This window comes from Peromyscus maniculatus, chromosome 9, assembly GCF_049852395.1.
Source record: "Peromyscus maniculatus bairdii isolate BWxNUB_F1_BW_parent chromosome 9, HU_Pman_BW_mat_3.1, whole genome shotgun sequence".
Lineage (NCBI taxonomy): Eukaryota > Metazoa > Chordata > Mammalia > Rodentia > Cricetidae > Peromyscus > Peromyscus maniculatus.
In genome coordinates, this window is record NC_134860.1 from 121122070 (window position 1) to 121145800 (window position 23731).

The window sequence follows — 23731 nt, forward strand, 5'->3', positions numbered from 1 at the left end:
TTCTGCTTTTTCTATTCAGAGACTCATCATGACCCACAATACCACAGCACTCACATTAATACAATGCCTTGCTCAGCACTAGAGACCCATAGAAGATACTTTGGGACACTGTGAGACTGTAATGAAGACCACACTCATCTGCACTGCATTGGTAAAAGCAAGTGACACTTAAAATAGGCCATTTCCTAAAACTTAAGAAATCATCTGTCCTGAATTGATTTTAGCTATGGTCTATATTGCTTACAAAGGCTTTAATTTAGGACAGCATGTGTTTTCCAGAATACAATGTCATAATGGACATTCACACTTTGAACCATATTACTGAACAGTGCTTAATATGCCCCTGTTTCCTCACACTTTGTGGCCACAAATTTATGGATTAGTAGGAAAAAGGAGAAATAAATGAAGATCTGTACCAAACACTTCCAATTAGTTCAACTATAATTTAAGGATTAAGAACTCAGTGTCCCTACATGAATTCATTATTGACATTTGAAAAAAAAATCAGGAAGTAGAATGTAAAATCTTGGCTTGTAAGCCAAGATTTGATGTTGACCTTGTTAATATGCTAATAATAATGATCAGAACATTAGAATTTTTACCATATCTTTCTCTCATGCTAGAAAAAAGAATAACAGAAGAAAGAATAACAGAAGAAAGACACTCAAACACTATTATTTGGTTCCTCTCCTCAAGTTTTCCTCTAAGCCTATTAATTTAGCTCTGATATAAGAAATGGAGCATGTCATCGTGCCTATGTATGTGTATATAAGTATACATATTAAGTAGCTGTATTTAGTCACTACATAATGTAAACCTGTGTCAAGGCAATATATTTTTTAATCTACAAACTGGAATAAACATACAAATGGATTTAGAAACAAGGACTAAGAAACAGGCTTTCAAGCCCTAGGGTTGGGAGTTGAGGGTGGGAAAATGGCTGAGCCTGGAGGCTGAGTAGGTTGACCATGGGATGTATAGGAACTAACTTCCTAGAAGTAAGCATTGACCCTTAAGTGGTGAGTGAGGCTGTGAATGTGCTCAGGACAAGGATGGTATTTTCTCCAGGTTGAGTGACCAACTATCTCCCACAGCCTATGCTGGGAATTTGAGGAGCATCAATCCTGATACTTACGTATAGAAGGATCTTATTATTCCTGTTTCTCAGATAAGGAAACTGAAAAAAAAAAGCTTTGGAAAGTTGTCCCAAGTGGTCCTTGGATTCATTGTCTTAGCTAGACCTTTTTATCTTCTCACACTGGTCCAGGAGGACAGAGAATACTAGCTGAAAAAATAAGCTTAACTTCTCACAGGCACCACCAATTCTAAAATTATCTATCAGCTATGGGATGGTTCATTAAGAAAATAGATATTATAAGAACTATCTAGGCTGTCACTCCATCATTCAAAATACATGTATCACACTGTTCACCCCTTCTCAATCTTCACCTTCAATGGGAAATTTCTCAACATGCATTAAAACACTACCGTAATAATCTTGTCATAATTTGACCTATTTATCGGAAAAAAGCCTTTTACCTCCTTTCCTTGCAGAAGAGGGAACAACATGGGATGTTACCAGAGAGAAATTGAGTGGGAGTACTCCATGTCTCATGCATACCTTCATTTTCCTGTCAGATATTCTTTACTGATAATAGACCACTGGTTATGCATGTGTTGGAAGAGAGTGCCAAGAATGTAGCCACATCTGTCAAATTGACAAGGATGAAAACTCCTACCTGAGAGGCAGGGGGATGGCTTGTCACAGCAGCAGCTGAGGAATGACTTTCCCATTTAATTTGATTCTATTCACCATGCATTATAGTGACCCCCTCACTCTTAGAAAAAAAGCAGCACTTAAATGGCTACCTAATGGTGGGGTTGATGCTAAAAGAGTCAATTATAACTCTTCAATTTTCTGAGATCCACACTTAAGCATACATTCAAGAAACTTTCTAAATCGTTTCATAATACTGCATGGGAGACTTCCCTCACTGCCTAAATAACAGAAGAGTGTAGACAAATTTTTTCTTTGGGCTGCCAGCTCACAAATAACAACACAGAGACATTATTAATTATGAAAGCTCAGCTTTTTCTTAGAACTGTTCCTAACTAGTTCTTATAACTTAAATTAACCCATATTCTACAGTCTACATTCTGTTGGGTGGCTCAACACCTCATCTATTTGTACTGCTCATCTTCCTTCCTCCACACTGGCTGGCAACTCTGTCTTTCCTCTTCCCAGAGATCTTTCTCTTTCTGGAAGTCCCACCTATCTCTTCTGTCTAGCTATTAGCCATTCAGCTTTTATTATACAAATCACAGCAGCAATCTTCACACAGTGTATAAATATCTCACAGCAGGAGAATGTGCAGTTTACATCCATGAATCTAGTATCCACACTTTGGATTTGTCTCTAAATTTGAATTTTTATTGCTTTGTATTGACATATCCTTTAGAAATATATGGGATTTCTGAAAATCATTTGTAATAAGTGGACAAGTGACATGTTAGCAATCTGAAGATTGCTTATGAATCTGCAAAAATTCATAAGTGGCCAACAAATGTATAAAAAGATGGTTGCATTAACTGGTATATTCAGAAGGGAAGAAATTTACTGCTGTGTGATGCCATTGGTCTGCCTGCTCCAATCTACAGGTCCCCTGAGCGATATTCCAGTCTCTCCGTCTAAACAGGTCCTGTACACCTTTCATCAGAGCCTAGCCAGGCAAGTCTGCCTAATTCTCTAACCTCCAAACACGCTTCTCAAACCCAAGGTTTAGCCCACACCCTATATCAAGTATTCCATTTGGCCATCCTTGCTTTCCCCTACCAGCAGGCTTCAGCCAGGATATGCTCTGTCCACTCCCAGACCTCTCATGTGCCAAATTCAACATCTCCACATAGCCAAGTCCTGCACATGTTACCTCAGGGCCTGACTTGGTGAGTTCAACTGATCCCTCCTTCCATGAAACACCCTCAACCCTCTCAGATCTACCTCCAAACTCTAGGATTGAATCAGGACACACATTCTGCATATGATCCCAGCTCCCTATAACTTACTTCATTCTACTTAAGTAATATTCACCATTTATGACTAACACAGCCTACACATTCTGTGTTTTTCCACAATCTACTCTGTCTGCATCAAACATAGAACAAAAGAAGACCACATGCACAGATGTCATTGCAAAAATGCAGACAACATGAAAGTTCAAGGCAGTATCCTCCACAACTCCCAAAGCCAACCAATCCTATAAAAGTTTTCTCCCATGAGAATTACCTTAATAAATCCTAGGACACAAAGTGTAAAAGAACAATCATAAATTTCTTTAAAAATTCAAGGAATTGAAAGAAGACACAAAGAAATAATGAACTTAAAGAGAATAAAGGCTTGAGTGATGCCCAAAAAACCACAAACATAAGCCTGATGGAAATGATAAGATAATCCAGAATTTGAAAATGGAATTCAATAAAACATTAGAAATATCAAAAAGAACTGAAGCAGAAATGAAGATGGAATTGAATAACTGAATAAACCAACTATCCAATTCAAGGTAAAGCCTTGAAAATAGAGTTAATTAAGAAGATGATTGAATATCAGGCCTCAATGATAAAGTTTTAAAAACTATAGCTTTTTTCTTCTTTCTACAGTCCCTTGGTGGTTTATTCATCTCTTCAGTTTAAAATATGGCTTCTTGTATTTAAGTTTGGTCTGTTGGATACAAAATTTTTTAGGTTGTTTATATCTTGAATTTTTTTCTTCTTCTTTAACTATGGCAAATATGTACTGATGGGTCCATTAGTCTAGTTTGCTGGTTGTGGTCTTTCGGGACTTGTAATACATTGTTTTAGGCTGTTCTGGATTCCAAAGTTTCCATTGAGGAATCAGCCATTATTCTTATGGGTTTTCCTTTATATATGACTTAAATATTTAAAATAGACCACATCTTGGGACAGAAAATAAATCTTAATAAATTCAGAAAGATTGAAATAACTTTGTTGCTATGGGATGTTCTGTATGGCAAATGTGTTGCTCTGATTGGTCAATAAATAAAACACTGATTGGCCAGTGGCTAGGCAGGAAGTATAGGCGGGACTAACAGAGAGGAGAAAAGAAAGAACAGGAAGGCAGAAGGAAACACTGCCAGCCGCCACCATGACAAGCCACATGTGAAGATGCCGGTAAGTCACGAGCTATGTGGCAAGGTATAGATTTATAGAAATGGGTTAATTTAAGATATAAGAACAGTTAACAAGAAGCCTGCCATGGCCATACAGTTTGTAAGCAATATAAGTCTCTGTGTTTACTTGGTTGGGTCTGAGCAGTTGTGGGACTGGCGGGTGACAAAGATTTGTCCTGACTGTGCGCAAGGCAGGAAAACTCTAGCTACAGTTTGTGTATCTTATTGCATCATAATACAATAAAATGAAATTGAGAACAAACAGATTTCTAGTAAGTACACAAATTCAAGGAGATTAAAATCCATTTACTTAAGACATTAAGAAACAAACAAAAAAATCTGCTGGTTGGTGGCAGTACACGCCTTTGATTCCAGCATTTGAGAGACAGAAGCAGGCAGATCTCTGTGAGTTCGAGGCCAGCCTGGGCTACAGAGTGAGTTCCAGAAAAGGCTCCAAAGCTACAAGAGAAATCCTGTCTCAAAGAACCAAAACAAAAAATATTCTGGAATTAAATGAAAATGAAAATATAAACAACAAAACTCTTGGGACACATTAAAAGAGCCGTATAGATTTATAGCTTTAAATGCTTACATTAAAAGTAAACATAAATAAAATGCCTTAATGATGTAACTAAAAAAATTTGAAATAAAGAAACAAACAACAAACACAAAACCCAAACGAACAAACAAGCAAACAGAAAACCCAGAACAAACAAAAAAGAAAAACAAGAACAAAACCAAGTAGTTGGCAAGAAATAATAAAAATCAGAGCAGAAATTAATGAGATAGAAGAAAAAAGAAAAATACAAGAGCTGGTTCTTTGAGAAGGTAAACCAGATTGACAGACTATTGACACAACCAATCATAAGAAATAAAGAGATGACCAAATAAACAGAATCAGAATTGATGAGGGAAACATTACAAAGGACACCAAAAACATTAAGGATATTGTAAAGGATCTGAGCATTTACATACTTGAAAATCCATATCCATGTTAGCTTGTCTTGTACCAAATCCCCACAGGCACTAACAAGTAATTGTTATTGTATTTTGTTTAAGTGGAGCAGCTGCTTCTGCTTCAATTCCCATGATGAAATTCTTGAACTCAATACCTCTCATATTCTTAAATCACATTTCCTCTTAGTTCACCCTAATTTTACAAGTTTTTCTGGTGATATTCTTCTGAGAACTTGTGTGGGAGGTCAAAGGCTCAGAGTCATAGTTAGCCACTGTGGTTAATGTATAAGAACCCAAATAAAGCTATAGTGATTAGGTAAAAGAATGGAGACAGGTTCATAGGGAGAAATAAAAATGGAAAATTACGTGGCTCAGAAGAAGGGAAGGTACAGGATGTACAGTGACCTGACATACCAGATTATACCTGCAATGAGCACACTCTTTGAACATCATGACAAAACATTTCTCAACTGAAAACACAAATGTCCATGTAATTTTCTCAAATTATATAGTGGTAATGGGAGAAGAATATTAGAGTCAGATTTAGAACAAATAAAAGATAATCCAGTTGTGAGGATTGGTTTAATAAGGCACTCACAGCAGCAGTTTCAGCACATGGGCCCCTTGGGCCGAATGATCTTTTCACAGAGATTGCCTAAGACTGTATGTAAACAGATATTTACATTATGACCCATAGCAGTACTAAAACTACAGTTATGAAGTAGCAAAAAAGATATTTTTATGGTTGGGGGTCACCACAGTATGAGGAAGTCTATTAAAGGGTCTCAGCACTAGGAAGATTGAGAACCACTGCCTTAGACTGTGCCCCTTTTCTCTAACCATTCTACTCTCATAGTACAAAGTAGGCAGGGGGACTCTAGATAGACAGCAAATGAGTAGCTCCAGGGAAGGGAAGACAGAACAAGGAAGCTAATTCAAGTTGGAGAATGAAGGTGCTTCATGGGACATAGGACTTTCGCTTATTTCTTTGTAACTTAAGAGTGAATCTGTCAGGAATTATATATATATATATATACTAGAACTAGGTATATTACTAAACTTAGCCTATGAAACTGATATGAAATCATTAAATGGATCAATAGGAGTACTGTCATTGCAAAATGAATACAATTAATATTAAATTGATGAAAACTTTTAACAAGTACATTAGAGATCTTAAAAATCCTGTCAGGTCAAATAGCACTGTTTGGTCTATCTATTCTCCTGTTCTGACTTCAAGACTTTATAATTAAATGGACAAGCACATTTATTTTCATTTATCATAAACAGAAAAGACCATAATAAGAACATAAAACTAAATCTTTTCTCAGCATGCCTGCATATGATTCCCATTATACTTATTATGCGTGTGATTACAAGTATAAATTGAGTCTCATAACGGTAAATGAATTTTCATAGTTTCTAATTGCAGATCAGAGGTGGCTAGTCCACTAATGACATTATAGTCTCTATTATTCAGCAGAAGAGTTGTATCATCATGTATCATAATTCATTTGAGTAATTCTGCAACCAATAAATATAATGAGAAGGGAGGAAGACCAATAGAGTTGGAACATTTGGCATAAGGTAGAGAAGATTAAGGCACATCAATTAACATCACTAAATTGTCTGAGCTGGGAAACTGAGGCAAAATGGAGTCTCTCTGATTAATATCAATTATTGAACACCATTTCTCCAGCAAGGAAAAGCTCTGTATCAGTAGAAATCACACCAACCATGATTTCTACAAAAAACTATGTTCAATACTTTAATAGCTCCATATGCATTTATTAAGTGAAAAAGTGTGAGTGGAAGAGCAATACAGCATTAGAATGCCTAAAGTTTTTGGCTTCTCCTGAAACTCTGTTCTATTTGTCTTCATGAGACTTACTTCCAGGAACTAGAAATTGAACCAATTATGGCAAAAACAACCACTCTGATAAAAGGCATTTCCTTCTATGTTCATGTTACCATGTCCTAAAAAAAAGCAGTGCATGGCAGTATATATCAAGAAAATACTTCCTGAAAGTAATATGGCTTTAGATAACTGGATGGTTTATATGTCTCTTGATTGGTACTCTGTTAGTTTATTTTCATAACAAGTCTGTGATCCCTTGAATATTTTTCAATTGGATAAAACTTGGAACAATTGCAAGCAAGTTGCTCTAATTGTATATTAGTGATGTTGGTACAATCAAAATAGGTCAGAAGAAAACCACAAGATAATATTTAATATTATCACTATTCATTTGGGAATAATTTAACTTAGCCTGCATTATTTAAATGATAGAAACAAGTAAATGTTCAACAAAATGAAGTTGCAACTTAGAAAACGGGGGAAAATATTTGTGTACCTTATATCGGAAAGGAAAATAAAATCTTAAATATAAATTGTAAATATTCAAGGCAGTTATACATCTGAAGAGGAAAAAAAGGTAAATAAATCTGAGTGAATCTAGAAGTTTCATAGGTAGTAACCCCAGGCCTCATCTTCTAACCATTTGAGTTTTGTCCTGATCTCAGATGCCCCTGCAATCATTCCATGCTTACTTTTGGCCTTGTTTGTTAAGAAAACACCTTGATATCACCTTGCTCTGGAGACTGGACATATAGCACAACAGATCATGTGCTAATATATTTCCTTCCCAGTTACACATGGAGGTATTGCAGAGCCCTAAATAACTCAGACATTTTAGAAAATATTTTGACAAGAATTAACATGGCAACAAAACTTTCTGTTGATTTGGTACTGTTGAAATGTTTTTGCTTGTGTGCCATTATTAATCATTTATCAAATCCCCACTTGCTGATTAGTTTTAGTTTTTTGTCAAGTTGTCACAGGTTAGAGTCATCTTGGAAGAAGGACTCTCATCTGAGAAATTGCCTCCATCATATTGGCCAAAAGAAAAGCCTTTGGGTGCATTTCTTGATTAACAGTTGTTGTGGGAGGGACCCCATCCACTGTAGGTGGTGCTGCCCATTAGTAGGGTGTCCTGGAATATTATTTTAATATTAGGCAAAGATGTGTTACATTTGTTTATGCTGCAGAATATTACTTTAACTGTGTAAAGGTGTGTTACTTTATACTGCATTTGTTTAATGATGTAAGGATGTGTGTTTAATTATGTAAAGATAGGCTGCATTTGTTTCACCTTGCCTGCCTAAGGCACCTGATTGGTCTAATAAAGAGTTCAATGGCCAATAGTTAGGCAGGAGAAAGGATAGGTGGTGCTAGGAGGCAGAGAGAATATATAGGAAGAGACATTTGGGCTCAAAGAGAGTGGAAAAATGAGAGGAGGAGAGAAAGAGGGTCACACTTGGGGCAAGAAGCTGGGCAGCTGCTAGCCAGCCAGATATGAGAAAGAGTGAAACTAAGATATACAGAAGAAAGAAAAGTAAAAATTACCAAGGCAAAAGGTAGATAAAGAGAAACAGGTTGATTTGAGTTAGAAGGGCTAGACAGAAATGAGCCTAAGGTAGGCCAAGCATTCACAGCTAATAATAAGTCTCTGTGTCATGATTTGGGGGCTGGTTGATGGGCCCAAATAAAAAGCCTGGTACAGTAGGTTGTCTTGGATGGTTTAACAAAACATACTGAATGAGACATGGGCAGAAAGGCAGAAAATAGCATATTTCCATGGCTTCTGCTTAAGTTTCTGCCTTGACTTATCTCAACAGACTGTGACCTGGATATTTAAGCCAAATAAATCATTTTCTATGCAATCTGCTTTTTGTCAAGGTCTTTAGTCACAGCAACAGAAAACAAAGTAGGTTATCTACTATATATCTAAATGAATACTAACTAGATCCTGAATACAGGATAGAATTAAACATTGCCCCAACTTCTTGATAAATCTGGGCAATTCTGGAGCTTGGAGTCTATGGATTTATTTGTATAAAATAAAAGTCAAAGATCCATGCTGAATGATTTTCAAAAATGGTATTATGCTGTACCTGTAGGCAGGCTGGGGCACGTCCCTGGGGCTTGTTGACATCCACAGCTACCAGCTGCCAACCACCAGCAGCGTCTTCATGGAACATCTTTAAGACAAAGAGAGAGATGATTCAGAGATGTTGAACATGGAATATTGAGAACTCTACTACTCCCTGCAGCATTCTATGTTTAAATATTACTGAAAATCTGTTTTCATCTTCTTAAAGACTTATATTTAGATCATGAATCATTTTAGATATGTTCATTTTAATACTGAAAACAAGTGAATAATAATAATATTCTGATGAGCAGTAGTAATAGCTTACATTTATCGAGCACTTGTTATATGGCATGCAATTTCTGCCTTACACAGATTTTTGCATGCTCAGTCTTTTAGATACTCTTCTATTCAGGAAAAATACTTTAGTATCTTAGCTGGTTATAATCATTATTATTTTTTAGCTCTGCAAGAAAAGTATAGTTAGAATTCTAAAGTATTATGTTTCATCTATTGAATATATGTAAAAATATTTTTAAAAATCTTAATTGATATTTCTCAGTGAATTAATTAAAAACATTCTCATGTCAAATAATAGGTGTTTATCTTCAACATGTGGCATGAGTATGGTAGTATTTCAATGTTGGTAGACTGAGAGGGTGCTTAACTGACTTTGTGTAATTATTTTAACTAGGTCACAATTAATTTACTCAACAGAAATTTAATGCATATGTTTACAAATGTACACGTCATTTATATTGGCTTAGAAGACTTAGAAGAGATAAAATTCAAGATGCTATTGACCAACCTGGGACTCCTTCACTCTGGTGTCTAGGTGATAACCTTATGACACAGTCCACTCCCACTTAGGTTCTCATCTGTCGACATTATATCTAGCTGGAAGACACTTCCCACATACCCTGTTCTCCTCAGTAGTAGTAGTAGTAGTTTGTGTGTGTGTGTGTGTGTGTGTGTGTGTGTGTATGTGTGTGTGTTGTGTGTGTGTGTATTGTGTGTATGCGTTGGTTGGTTTTAATGGGATACATTTTTTAAATAAAGACATTAATCATAATAATTCACTATTTTGTTTCTGCCCTAACAAAGTTTCTTTTTTGCACACATAAACATTTTCATTTCTACCATTGCTTGTGGCTTTATGTTGACCCGATCCTCTGTTATAAAGGGGAATTGTTAATAGAAATCTGAGTGACATAGCACGTGAATCATTACCTTGGTGCCATAATCATACTTTCAAACACTAGCCAGAGAGATTGTAGTTCATTTTCAGGAAGAAAAGTTTTCTTTGTATCATGATTGCAACAATGGGAAACAAGTGCCTAACCTCACAGGTCAAATATCTAGATTTTAAATGAAACAACTGAGGTACATTTACACAAAGATTCTTTGACCAAAGATGTCATCACAAATTGTCAGTCCCAGCTGTCTATTATAGAACTCACATTCTCTTTAGAATAAAATAAAACTTAAAAGCTTTTTTTGGTGGTAGAACCAAGCACATCATTCATGAATGGGCTCATTCTGAGAATATAGACTAGTTGGGAAAACAAACCAGTTAAAGTAAACTTTAAAGACTCTGTTCAAGATTCTGGGATTCTCTTTTTAAGGGCAAATGTCAAAACCTATGCTGTCAGTCACCAGCTAAGAATACTCTGCCAATGCCTCCTGTACTGTCTTGTCAAGGCACAAAGCACTCCTGGGGCTAATATTTCCTTTCATTGGTGGCAGACTAATTTTCTATGCTAAATTATTTTTCTCCAGCAGACCAAACTCAAATGAATCAATTTAACTGTCAGCAAAAGTGTTCTCTGAAGGTCACCCCTGTGTTTGAAATAAAGTAACAGAAATGAAAAAGTGTCTCATTTTCTTTGGAACCCAAATCATACAACATTTAAATTGGTTAATATGACTATAGTTCTTTGAGATAGAAAGTGGGCTAGCCAACAGAGACAGGAAATCTCTGGGGAGGATGTTGGGTATGACTGTGGTCATTCTTTGTGTTCCAAGTCAGGGCATTTTTATGAGGACCAGTTCCTACCCATTCCTGGAAGCTCATTTTGACCAGGTGTCGACATACTAGGCCCCAGGTTGTGAGCAGAGCCTTCCTATTCTTCCTGTATTTCTTTTCTGTTGGCTTGAATATAGATGTGAAAGTTACAGCTGTGAAAGGCATCATAGTCTTCTATGTAGCCATGGGAGGGAGACTGCTAAATGGAGCAGAAAGGTGATGGTGGTTGGGTGGGGAATGGCTCATCGGCAACCTGGACCAGTGAGCCAAACGCAACTGATCTCCTTCAACTCTACCCAGAAAGGACACAAATCTATGTTACCTAAAGACATATTCAGCATTTGACCTGTATAGTAGAATAAAACGAAGATGGTTTTAGTTAAAATGTTGAGTGGTTCCTATGTTTTAATCATGTGACTTTTGTCTTCTGATTATATCACTAAAGTGTTTATTATGTTTACTTTTAAACACCTAGAAATATGGATGAGAAAAACATTAATACATATCCCAAGAGATAGCCATTACTGATATTTTAAACTTTCAAGAATTTAACACATGTGTGCATGCATGCATATGTGCACACAAACACACATGTATACACACATACACACACGTACACATATGCAGACCCCACATGAGATCTTTTTTTGTACTAGTGGTTGTCCATAGATTTTCATGCCAATAAAGTTCAAATATTAGTTTACCACTTTCTATTTATTCCAAGTTAGTACATTATCATCAATAACAAAATGTCAGAGTTTCAGAATTTGTTTTGCAGTCATGAAGATTGAACTCAGGGTTTTCCCCAAGCAGACATGTACTTCACCACAGAGTTACACCCTAGCCATATCCTTATTTCTTTCTATACCTTCCAAAGCATCTTCAAATACAATTCTTTGATTATTGTCTAACAATCTGAGGACAAATTCACAGAACTTGATCTCCTTAATCAAATAATATGCATGCTTTAAAGACTTTGGTAACTATTGCTTGGCTGTCGTGGTGGTTTGAATGAAAATGGCCCCCATAGGCCCATATGGAGAGGCACTAATAGGAGATATGGCCTTGTTGGAGAATGTGCCACTGGGGAAGGGCTTTGAGATTTCAGTGTCACCTTCTCTTTCTGCTGCCTGCAGATCCAGATGTAGAACTCTAAGCTCCTTCTCCAGAACCATGTCTGTCCGTGGGTCACCATGCTTCCTGTCATGATGACAATGGACTAAACTCTGACTGAACCTGTAAGCCAGCCCCAGTTAAATGTTTTACTTTGTAAGAGTTGCTATGGTCACAGTGTCTCTTCACAGCAATGGAAACCCTAACTAATACACTGTCTTCTAGGAAAGATGTTCCAGTTACTATTGAAAACCGCTGGTAGCAAAAGTCCATGAGAGTATACAGCAGTGACAACTAGAGTTCAGAAGGTCAACCTATCAGAACTAAGGGTTATGTTAGAGGAAATATCTGATAAAGACCTTGCCAGCCAGCAGTAGGTGTTGTCTTCTTAAGAACAGAATTTCACATGGAACTAGAACAGAGAGGATACATTGGCAATGGCCTGCAATAGCTAAAACAAAAGGAGGAAGCATCTCAGAGCAAGTGAAAAATGAAGGCTGGGCAACCTGAATGGAGTCTCATGTTATCTACAATCAAACAAGATAATTAAACTGTCCATCTTTGTCATTTTTTAATCTGCAATGTGGAAACAATAATAGTACCCACTTCATAATGTTGCTATAGGAATTAAGTAAGGCAGGTTGTAGTGTCAATGCCACTGTTGATATAATGGAGTGATTGCAAGAAGATGCTATCAATTTGTGGGAGGGACATTATCCATCACAATATAATGGACATCCATGAACATGCCCCTCTTAGTACAAGCATTTGGGAAAGCATGAAGATTTCAGTCCTGTGAGTTAGCTTAGGCTTGTTCATTTGAAAATGATAGACTTTTGTAATGGGCAGCTTGATTTACAAATTAGTTAAGAATAATCTTGATGTCTGTGGACAAGATATCATTCCAGCCATCAGGTTATCTATTGAGGTAAGGTAAAAGAAATAATACTAGGAGCAGGGGAAATCTTGAAAAATGAATTAAAATCCCAAATCTAAGATATGTTTACACATGTATGTACACACATACTGTGGGAAAAAACTATTTTGAAATTGTTCTGCTCCTTTTTTAATTAAATATTTTAAAAAGTAGATTATTTATTAAAATCATGAGCATGGACATCTGGCTCGATTTCATTAACAAATATGTTTGGTCCATGAATGTCAGTACACATGATACCAGCACTCAGGAAGCTGAAGCAGGATTGCTGTATGATCAAGCCTGCCTGGGCTATGGAGTGAGACCCAATCTCAAAATGAATTAGAAAAAAAATCAGCAAAAGAATACATTTAGTGAGTCAGTCTCACAAAGCTTAATTTTCACTCCTTACTTCCCATGGTGAATGCTTCATCCATCCCATGGCTTCTCAGTGGAAAGAGCTCAATATTACACCACTCTGGGACAGCCCTTCTCTGAGCTGCATCCATTAACTGCTTCTCACACATCTGAGTAATATCTATTCATGTGGAAATTGCTGGATTTGGGACACTAAGCAATTTTTCCTCAAGTTGAGCATTAGGTTATATGTAGTGTTTCTTTTCTTTTGGGTGAGCCAATTCTTTCCATTTTTTGCTCATGTGTCTTTCATTTATGTCTCTCTGCTTTTCTTGCTGAGTACTGCACATCTTTACAGAAGTTGATTTCGGCATATTCCAAGGATGCTGACAGGAAGGCAAAGAAGAAACAACTCAAAATCACCCCTTTACTTGCATCAACTCTACCTTATCTGTCTTGTAGCTTAGCTAGAGAATAATAATTGAGACAACATCTGTCGGCAACAGCGCTCAGTCACAGATGAAAGTCTCAGGAACACTGTTCTCTTCACAAAGCACAGTGCTTATTTGCCAGAACTCCAACAGGATGCCATCAGACCATGGATTCTTTATGAAATTTAGGTATGCATGGTCTGCCTTCTTTGTGTTCTCTCTTGGTACACAGAGTACAAAAGTCGTCAGCACGGCCCTGGGCTTTGATGGGTCCTTAAGCTTTATTCTGGACAAAGTGAAACCAGCTTATCCTTAGCATGAGCCAATCTAGGTGAAGAGATGACAGCTGTCTAGCTGAAGTGAGGTGTTCAGTATAGGATGTGAAGGTCTGAATTAAGGAGCTGCTGCATGTAAAGCTTTCCTAGCTCACATCAGCACATATTAACATCCAGTGTTAGGGCCACACCTCTAAAAATGATGAAATGAGAAATTATATTGTGGACTAACAGAAGGTACATTTTGTAACAGGAATGTGAACCTTTTGTCCTATATACCAGTCCACCTCTGAGTATGTGACAATATTTATCCACACCAAGAACTATGCAGGTGGTGTCACTGGTCCCAGCACAGCTCAGGCAGATCCATGATTAGGAATCTGAAATGATCCCTTCCAGTTTCCCTTCATTTTGCTGTTGCACACCATAGCATGCTATGCACAAAAGCTTTGAAATTTGTATTTCCTTAATTTGCTTCTATGTGGCTACTCAGAGACATTTGGTAGTGACCATTCAAATGAAAAAAATATTACTTTAATAGTTTAAAGAAATTTTTTTTTATCATGGATTCTACTTTTCCTCTGAAATATCAGTGCCAATTCTTAGTGAACTGTCTATGTCCAAAGGTCTACTATATCCTCATCAGGTACACATGTGTCTAAATGTATATGCATATGTACATTTCTACTGTCATGATTATCATAGGAAGTTCACATATTTAGTGACATTGCCAAGTCTAATATTCCTAGTCTTCTTTAACTCTTTGGTGAGAAAAACACACTGAACATAAGTTTCCCACATCATAGATAAAAGAAACGACTTAATGTCCAAAAACCTGTGTGCCATATCGTAATCATCATGATTTTACCACTTTAGAGCCTATTTTGTCAGAATTAGCCCCTTGCGATTTAGTGCCTTAAACCAATAAAAGAGAAGTCCAGGCTCTGAATCTGGTCAGATTTTACAAATCTAACAGTCACAGCAAATGTTCTGTCTCCCTTCTGTACACATAAAAAGCATCTGGGACCTCTTAGAAGTGGTGACTGAGAGGTGGGTGGAGCCTCAGGCCAGTTGCTAGGCTACCTAAGTGGTATTTTACCAAGAGGCAGCCTGCAGGAGCTTTGGTTGCTTAGCAACCAGGTCCTCAGCCATAGCATTTTTCTTAATGAAGGTTTTTTCACAGTTCTCTGTGTGATTACCTCTGCTGAACATTCAGGCGCATTCCCTCTTGATTCCTGACTTATGCCTCCACATTAAGTGCAATTTTGCATCAAAATAATTTTGTATGACTTTGTTCAAAATTTTCACATTTTGTCTTCTATTATAACTGCTAGCTGGTTTGGCGCTTTACTTTTCCAGCTGTGATTTTTTATCTGTCAGAGTTACTTAATAAGCAAAATATGGTTTTAGGGACATTTTAGGCCATCGCTTGTGAACACTGCATGTAAGAGCTGCATTCACAGTTTTATGTTCCATTTACATCTCAATGTCTGTCACAGAAAACATGCCTACCAAGAGGCTGTCACCTCAGGGAAGACCTGAAACTGTTACACTTCATAGTAAGCTAACAGGGACCAGACAAGGAATAAAAGCTTCCTGGGTTGATTCCTTGAAAGTACCATGACATGGCATCTGTGACTTAACCTATGTAGCATATTAATTTCTTTTCATAGAAATTTGAATTATTTTTGTCAAACTCGAATAACAGTGACATAATTTCACTTGTAACAAAGGCTGAGTAATTTTGATATCTAAGGTATCATAAATGTCAGCTTCCTGTTCAATGACACTTGAACATAGGATTACTGAAAATTCAATCAAAATGTCTTCAATATATAATGTTCACTTTGACCTTTCCACCAATAGATCTATATAATCATTTGCAAACAGATTTTTTTTCATAATTTAATTTCAAAATAATTGCTAAAATCATTATATTGTTTCATTATTAATTCTGGATTTTTTCTTTTTCTCTCCTTCTATTCATTCTAGAAGATATGCAAGCCTGCCTTTCCTGTTTCTAAACAACAAAATGTGAAAACAAAAATAAATAAGTAAATAACAGGATATCAGAACACCTCATATATAGTTGAATATTCTGTTGCTTTTATGATGTTTCATGTTATCTCTAACATTTTGGGAGAAGGAAACCATACTGAATATATGATGACTTCTCAACAACCACAGTCATGCAGTGGGGACTGAGGAGTCTTCTTTATACTTTATTTGTACCTTGATTGGTTTGTTCTGAATTAAATACATCTACAACACCAATACTTCTAATCCTCCATATAAGGACCACTGTATAGACTTGCGGTTAGGCTAAAAATGGGAACTTTCCATTGTTATATTTACTCGGTAAGCCTTAAAGGACTTGTGGTCTTGGAATCAAATCAAAGATCTATAGTAAACATGGTTGTCAATTTTGGTTTTGTGTTGAAGCCACCCATGGAACATTTAAGGAACTAGATGACCTTCCTCACACCACAGCAAAAGTCTAGGATGACTATTCTGGCTTTGGACCTCTTCATCTGTATTTTCAAACCACTCTCCCACTGTACCATATTGCAGCATCCCATTCCAGGAGCATTCTCCAAGGCTTCACTGTTATGAGGATAGGGTGTGCCTAAGGCTGAATGGACTATGATCATCGCGTCGGAAAGATACCTGTGTGGTTGCAGTGGAAGTTGTGCTGCTCCGAGTTCCCCACATTTGTTGAAATTGTACTCTGATTTCTGCAAATGTCTCAATTATGACAGCAATAAACACATTCTGAAAGGAAATGACAAACCACATTTACCAAACATTGGAGATGGAGAAGCCTAGTGATCAATAAAACCAAACAAAAACAAAAACCACATGTTAAACATCACAAAATATACACATTGTGAGCACATTTCTTTTCTAGTACCTTAACAAGCCAGGCAAGGAAGAAAATCAGCGTGATGAAGTAGAAGTAGGAACGCCAGCGGGGGAAGCTGTCGATTGCTCTGTACATGAGGAACACCCAGCCTTCCTGAGATGAAGCCTCATAGACTGTGAATATACTCGTGCCTGTCAAGATAGGACAGCAGATTAAATCACCATTGGCTTTTGAAATGAGAATATATTTCTCAGATAATCAATAGTTATCCACACTCATTGTCTCCATTACACAAGCTCCTCTAAAAGGGATTAAAATTTTGTGTGGCATTTTGCAGTTCTTAGAATTTTGGTAAAGTTGTGTCTGACTTTAAGCCAGGGTAATTTCAGTATCACCAACAACAGAGCAGCTTTGTATTATGTCTTTAAAGATTTAAGGCATTTGGCACAGTGAAAATGAAATAAACATTGAAACTAGGTAGAGGAACACTACAAAAATTGTGCGGCACAGAGACTCAGTACTTGGGACTTGGCACTTTGAAGGTGCTCCACCTTTAACCAAAATGGAGTAAGTTTGAAAATTTGATTGAATTTGGAGTCATTTTCTCACTGGGGAGCTTAACTACTTCAGGCTCTAGAAATGAACTTGGTAGAACTCGCCTCAAGCTTCATGACACTTAGGTGTGGGACTGTAAATTGTCCTCTAATGCTTTGCTTTGTTAGGAACTAGCATCTCATTGAACACACTTGTGGTAATGACAATGAAGTTTAAAATATCTGGCTAGCTATACAACACCTAGTTTAAGAGAACCTGAGATACTGAACAGGAAAAGACACATTTTGTCCTGTCAACACAATGAGATGTTTTACAGAGACTAAAGCATATTGATATTAAAAAACTTATTCAAGGATTCATAATGATACTTTGGACAATATGAATTAACACAGTCACATTGGAACAAATTTCTAGATATTTAACTGACAACACCATTCCTTTAACTCAATGACCTTTGTGTACACATCTCCTGTTGCAGTGAGATTTAACTGGCAATTTCTGTAAGACCTTGACAATGATATATGATGAGTTCTCAATACATTTCAGGCACCACCATCATATAGAATAGAAATAACCAGTTCAATAATGCATTGTAACAAAACATAAAATCTGCTATGTACTTAAAGCTATTTATAAAATGTGATGTGTGTTGTTCATAAAACTGATAGATATATGGCTCCAGTAAGTTCAATCACCATGAAGGACTTAAATTATTATGAAATATAACCAATATCCACAAATGAACATTCTAATCATAAGAAACAATTCAATTATGATATTTATGTGTCTGAATAACCAAACTAAGAAGGCTTGGAAGAGTCTGATGGGCCTCATCATGTCTGTTTTTGGCGGAAGAAGGGTGACCATGAATGAACACAAAAGCATTCAGAGCCTTTGTATGTATTTCCATTGTATAAATTGAAGTATGATGGAAAATCACTGAAAATGCAGACAGTGAGAAATAGAGGCATGAAAAAAAGCAGAGAGAACAAAAATAGAGTCCTATTTGGTGAATTTTTACTACAAAATCATTTTATGTAGATTTTTTTTTTTTTCGAGACAGGGTTTCTCTGTGTAGCTTTGCGCCTTTCCTGGGACTCACTTGGTAGCCCAGGCTGGCCTCGAACTCACAGAGATCCGCCTGGCTCTGCCTCCCGAGTGCTGGGATTAAAGGCGTGCGCCACCACTGCCCGGGGGTGCTTCTATTTTTAAATGCAGTTTTTTAGATTTATGTTTAACATATATTTAATTGGCTTGCATATTTATGGGGTATGGTAGAGCATTTTAATACATACATGTATGTAATGATAAATGAAGGTAATTGGCATTGACCTTTCTTTTATCTATTTCTGATAGAAAAATTAACCATTGACTTGGGAGATGGCTCAGCTGATAAGGATACTAGAGGTAGAAACCTGATGATCTGAGTCCCACTCCTGGAACCAATGTGGATATAATGGTGGCATCTGTAATACCGGAATTCTTGTTTTGAGGTGGTAGGAAGAAACAGGAGAACTGCCCAGAAGCTCAGGGACCAGCTAGCCTTAGTTCATTGACAGAAACAAGAGAGTCCCTGTCTCAAAACAAGGTGGAAAGAGAAAACTGCCTCCCAAGTGTTGTCCTTTGATCTCCACATGTGGATTGTGTTATGTATCATCATTATCACCATACACACACACACACACACACACACACACACACACACACACACACACACTCACTCTTGTTTTCAGCCATAGTTATCGTATGCCATTGAACATTAGAAGTTACTTCTAGTGGGCTACACACATCTGTTACTGCCCAACAACATTTACAGGTTATTTTATTCTCTATTTCTATGAGACTGACTTTGTAGCGTCCATGTACAATTAAGAATATGAGGTATACAAACTTCCATTTTAAGACTCTTATTTTTACTTTGGTAAGTTATTGCCACAATAGTTGGCTTTTAGCTAAGGAGGTCTCTGTCTCTGTGTTATTAGGTAGAGATATGGGGAAATAGTGACAAGGTCAAATATTATCAACTATTAATTACCTTATGGAGAGAAAGAAACTGAAGATTGTTAGTTATCAAATATCTTGAGCTGAAACAGTGATAGGACCAGAAATTGAACTCACTTATCAGGTCACACACCTGAAACTTTGTTTCTAATGTCATGCTCTATTTTTTTCTTGCTTGAGATTAGACTGGAAGAATAAATTGTTTTCTATTGTTATCTTTATTTGAACAAAGTCTATTCTTTTATGGATAATAATGGGTTAGTTTATAATATATCAAAGAACTTGTACAAGATGACTCACACACACACACACACACACACACACACACACACACACACACACTCACATGGCTGAGATCTGAGCAGCACAGACAAGCAACAAAATGCTAGCAGAAAACAGTAACTACACTGCCGGTGCATGTTCTGAACATGTGCAGCACTTTTACCCTTGTAGACTTAATAAAAGGACAATTTTAATACAAACAATTTATATTCCCTTATTTTCTTCTGGCTATTGAAGGGAAACAGAGAAATGGCTATGGAAATCCATTATGAACCACTATTAAAGTATAACAGCTTCACCTACGGTGCGTTTTCCGTTAAAATGGGGATTGTCAATGTAAGATTAACTCCCCAAGCTCTCTGCTGAAGTCTATCTGTATTACATCTACAGTGAAGATGCTATTTGGAACTAAGGGCAAAATAGTATTTGCAACATGTAATCTTGATGCTTTCCCTCCACTTTTCCTCATTCAGCAAAGGGAAAAGCTAGAGTCAGTAATAACCCTCAGTGCAGTTCAAAAAGCAGGTGTATTGATAAAATAGAAAACTGAAAATATCACAAAAAAACTGCAGGACCATGGTGACTGCTTAAAGAAATGTTCACAGCCACATGTAAACTTCACCAAGTCAGATGGCTTTGAGGATGTCACATAAGGTCGTGGGGTCAAAGGCATGAAAGTGCAACACTTCTCCTTAACCTGCATCTGGCTTTGCAAAACACAGGAAGGAAAAACATTTTTTGAAAAGGTTTTCAAAGGGTTGACTAGGATTTAAAGTAGATACAAGTGGAATGCATGGACTCATTTTCCATGGCTACTACTGGCCCTGGGCAAGGAGGCTATTGCTGTTCACTGGGGCCTCTGTGTTCTGCTGTCTATCTGTCCCAAGTTGCTTTCCTGTGCTTTCTCCTCAATCTCCTCTTCTATTATCCAGGGGACTCAGCCACTTTGTCTCCAAGGAATATAAAGTGACAGTCCCCAGAACTCCCAAAGAGACATAAACTCTGTCAGCTCACTACTATGACCACCTTAATCTTAAAACTCATTTGTTTCTGTTCTGGGCACTAAGAAGTACTGAAGAAATATCAATAAATTAAACAATGATCGTATTATCTGTGATTGTGTATGTATGTGTGTATGTGTGTGTACATATGTATTTGTGTTTACGCATATATGCATGCCTATGGAGGCCAGAGGTCAAGCCTGAGGGCTTTTTCCCAGTAGCCATCCTCCTTGATTTTTGTGGTTTTGTTTATTTATTTATTTATTTAATTTATTTATTTATTTATTTTGAGACAGCCACTCACTGGACCAATTCTCCTGTGTAGGCTAGGCTGGTTGGCCAGTGAGCCCAAGAGATCAGCTTGTCTCTACCTCCCAGGACTACCATGCCTGACTTTTTGCATGGGAGCTGGGTATCAAACCCAGGTCCTAGTGCCTATGCCTCACACACTTTACTGATGGAGCTATCTCCACAGCCTCTTGATCATGTAGATCTTAAGAGATATAAAATGTTTCTCAAATATTTGCTTTCTGAAAGAAAAATCAGTCTTGCTTAATGTGATTATTTCCCAGATAATTTGGAAGCAAATGGAATGATCTTATAGTGAGTGTGTTCCCTGATCTTCAAATATAATTTAAAATATGTGCATACATACATACATAATCTTCAAAGCCCATGCTCCACTAAAAGAGGAAACATGGGGAAACATTGATACTTAGAAAGTGTTTTATTTAGATATGCTTCATTGTAATTTTAGTCAATTTTCATTATGAAAGTATAATTTCTTGCTAAAACAGCCACATTTTTGTTAAATGAATAATGTTTCTATGATAGTACCTGGGAATATAATGCATTCTATTGTGGAAATAATAAAGCATGTTCCTAAAACACTCTGGTATTCCAAATCCTTCAGGCACATATTAAGGTTGTATAAGAAACAAAATTATATTAATCACCCTTGGCTGATTATCTCTAATTCCATTCACTCTTTTTTGATCTCTTCCACCCATGCTTTGAATTTATCATAAAAGAATCCAAATCTACATGTAGATGGTAAATACTGACTTTGGAATTTTCTGTAGAGGATCTCTGCATTAAGATTTAGTACAGCATGTTTTTATAGCCTGAATATAGGTATATTTCCATCTGTTTTGATTATCTTTAGGATTGTATGTGTTGCTTTCCTGTCTTAATTATTTATTTTTACATATTATTTATTCATTTGTGTGTGTGTGCACATGTGTTTTGTGTTTGGGTGGTATATGTGTGCACCATTGTGCACTCAAACAGAGACCAGATGAAGATGCCTGGTTTCTTCGGCTATCATCACACTGCCTGATTTTTTGAGACATGTGGTCTTTAACTGAATTGGAATCTCGCCTCTTTGGCTAGGCTGTCTGGCAAAGGAACTCTGGGAATCCAGTTTCTCTACCCCACAACACTGGAATCATAGGCATGCTAGACTGTACCTGCTTTTACGTGGGTGCTGAGGATCTGAACTCAGGTCTTCTTGCTTTTATAGCAAGTGGTCTTAGCAACTGAACCAACTTCCTACCCCTACCTACTTCTATTGATTCTTTTCTTCATGAAAAAGGGGTAAGAAACTGTGTTTGGGAAATATTCTTCTTTGTTTTTCATAATTATGAGATACAAAAGCACATTAAGTCATTTTTAAATGATATACATACAAAATTGTGGTAATGACTAATAAAACAAAAGCAAAGAAAAAACTATATGCCCTAGGGCTACCACTAATCCATATTCAAACACAAAGTATCTGTGGTTTTGTTCTATAGTGGAAAACATGGTTTTTAATATTGTTTCTACTCTAAAGGTTCATGCTCTGGAACCTTGGTCCTCAATGTACTGCATTAAGAAGAGGAGGAATCTTTAAGAAATCAGGGTCAATGCATGGTAACTAGGCCTTTGAGTCCCTCAGAAGGGATTAAAGTAGTTCTCAAGGGACTCTGCTCATTTTCAGTATACTGATTTTCATAAAGAGCACTTCTGACTCCTGTATTTCTCCAGCTTTCTGTCTCATCACATGAGCTTTCTCTCTCAGTAGAGCTCCCTCCATTATGTTGTTGCCAAGGGAACACTCACCAAGTCCAACCAGATGAATCCACTTTATCTATTATGCTATTGAAGGAACGTGGGAAGTTGGAGTTGAGGAAAGCTCGAGATAACACAATGAAGTCTTGGTCTGCATAATTACTTTCACCTTCACACTCAGATTTCCTAGAGGAGCCAAGAGATCTCATTTTCATCCATATGTATCAGCTTCTCAGCATTTAGACACTCACTTACCAAGTCTTAACTCCTCAAATGGCATGCCACTTCCTGCTGCAGCCCAGTCTTTGGGCAGGCAATACCCTATTCCACTGTGTGTCAGTTAGAAATCTCCTGTCAGCTTGGGGAAGCACAGCAAGCTATGGACATCTGGAGAATCCCGCTCCCTCAGCTCTGCCTGTGACTCACCCTTCAGTTACTAGGTCAGGGTACTGTGGGTACTTGTTTTTCTCTTTGGTTTTTGACCCTTCTAATCTACATTCCATGAAATAGATCTGACTGTGTTTCCCTTCCCATCTGTGAGGAGAAATTCGTCTCTGTAGGGGAGAAAGATGGGGTGGGTGGTGGGTGGTGGGGGGGTGGGGTGGTGAAAACATTCTTGTCCTTCAAGCATCAGCTTCCCTAAAACCTTTCTAAACTGTTTTTATTTGTTTGTGTTTGTTCTGTCTGTGCCTCCTGTTCTTACCATTTTCATAGATGAGCTGATTGACTTTGAATCTTGAAATTCAGGGTTTCAGTAAACTCCTTAGTTGGAAATGAGAAACAACC

The 23731-nt window shown here is 37.1% G+C and overlaps 1 protein-coding gene across 3 annotated transcripts in view; it reads right to left on the reverse strand.

Moving 5' to 3' along the window:
- The window catches only part of Nalcn (sodium leak channel, non-selective), a 301887-nt gene that overhangs the window by 195310 nt on the left and 82846 nt on the right, over positions 1 to 23731 (reverse strand). For all 3 annotated transcript variants that reach the window (XM_006978781.3, XM_042285329.2, XM_015997513.3), the window contains exons 8-10: positions 17103 to 17245; positions 16859 to 16963; positions 9096 to 9182 (exon numbers count right to left, since the gene is read on the reverse strand). In XM_006978781.3, the coding sequence (XP_006978843.1) occupies positions 9096 to 9182; positions 16859 to 16963; positions 17103 to 17245 (335 nt within the window). The remainder of the gene's footprint in view (positions 1 to 9095; positions 9183 to 16858; positions 16964 to 17102; positions 17246 to 23731) is intronic.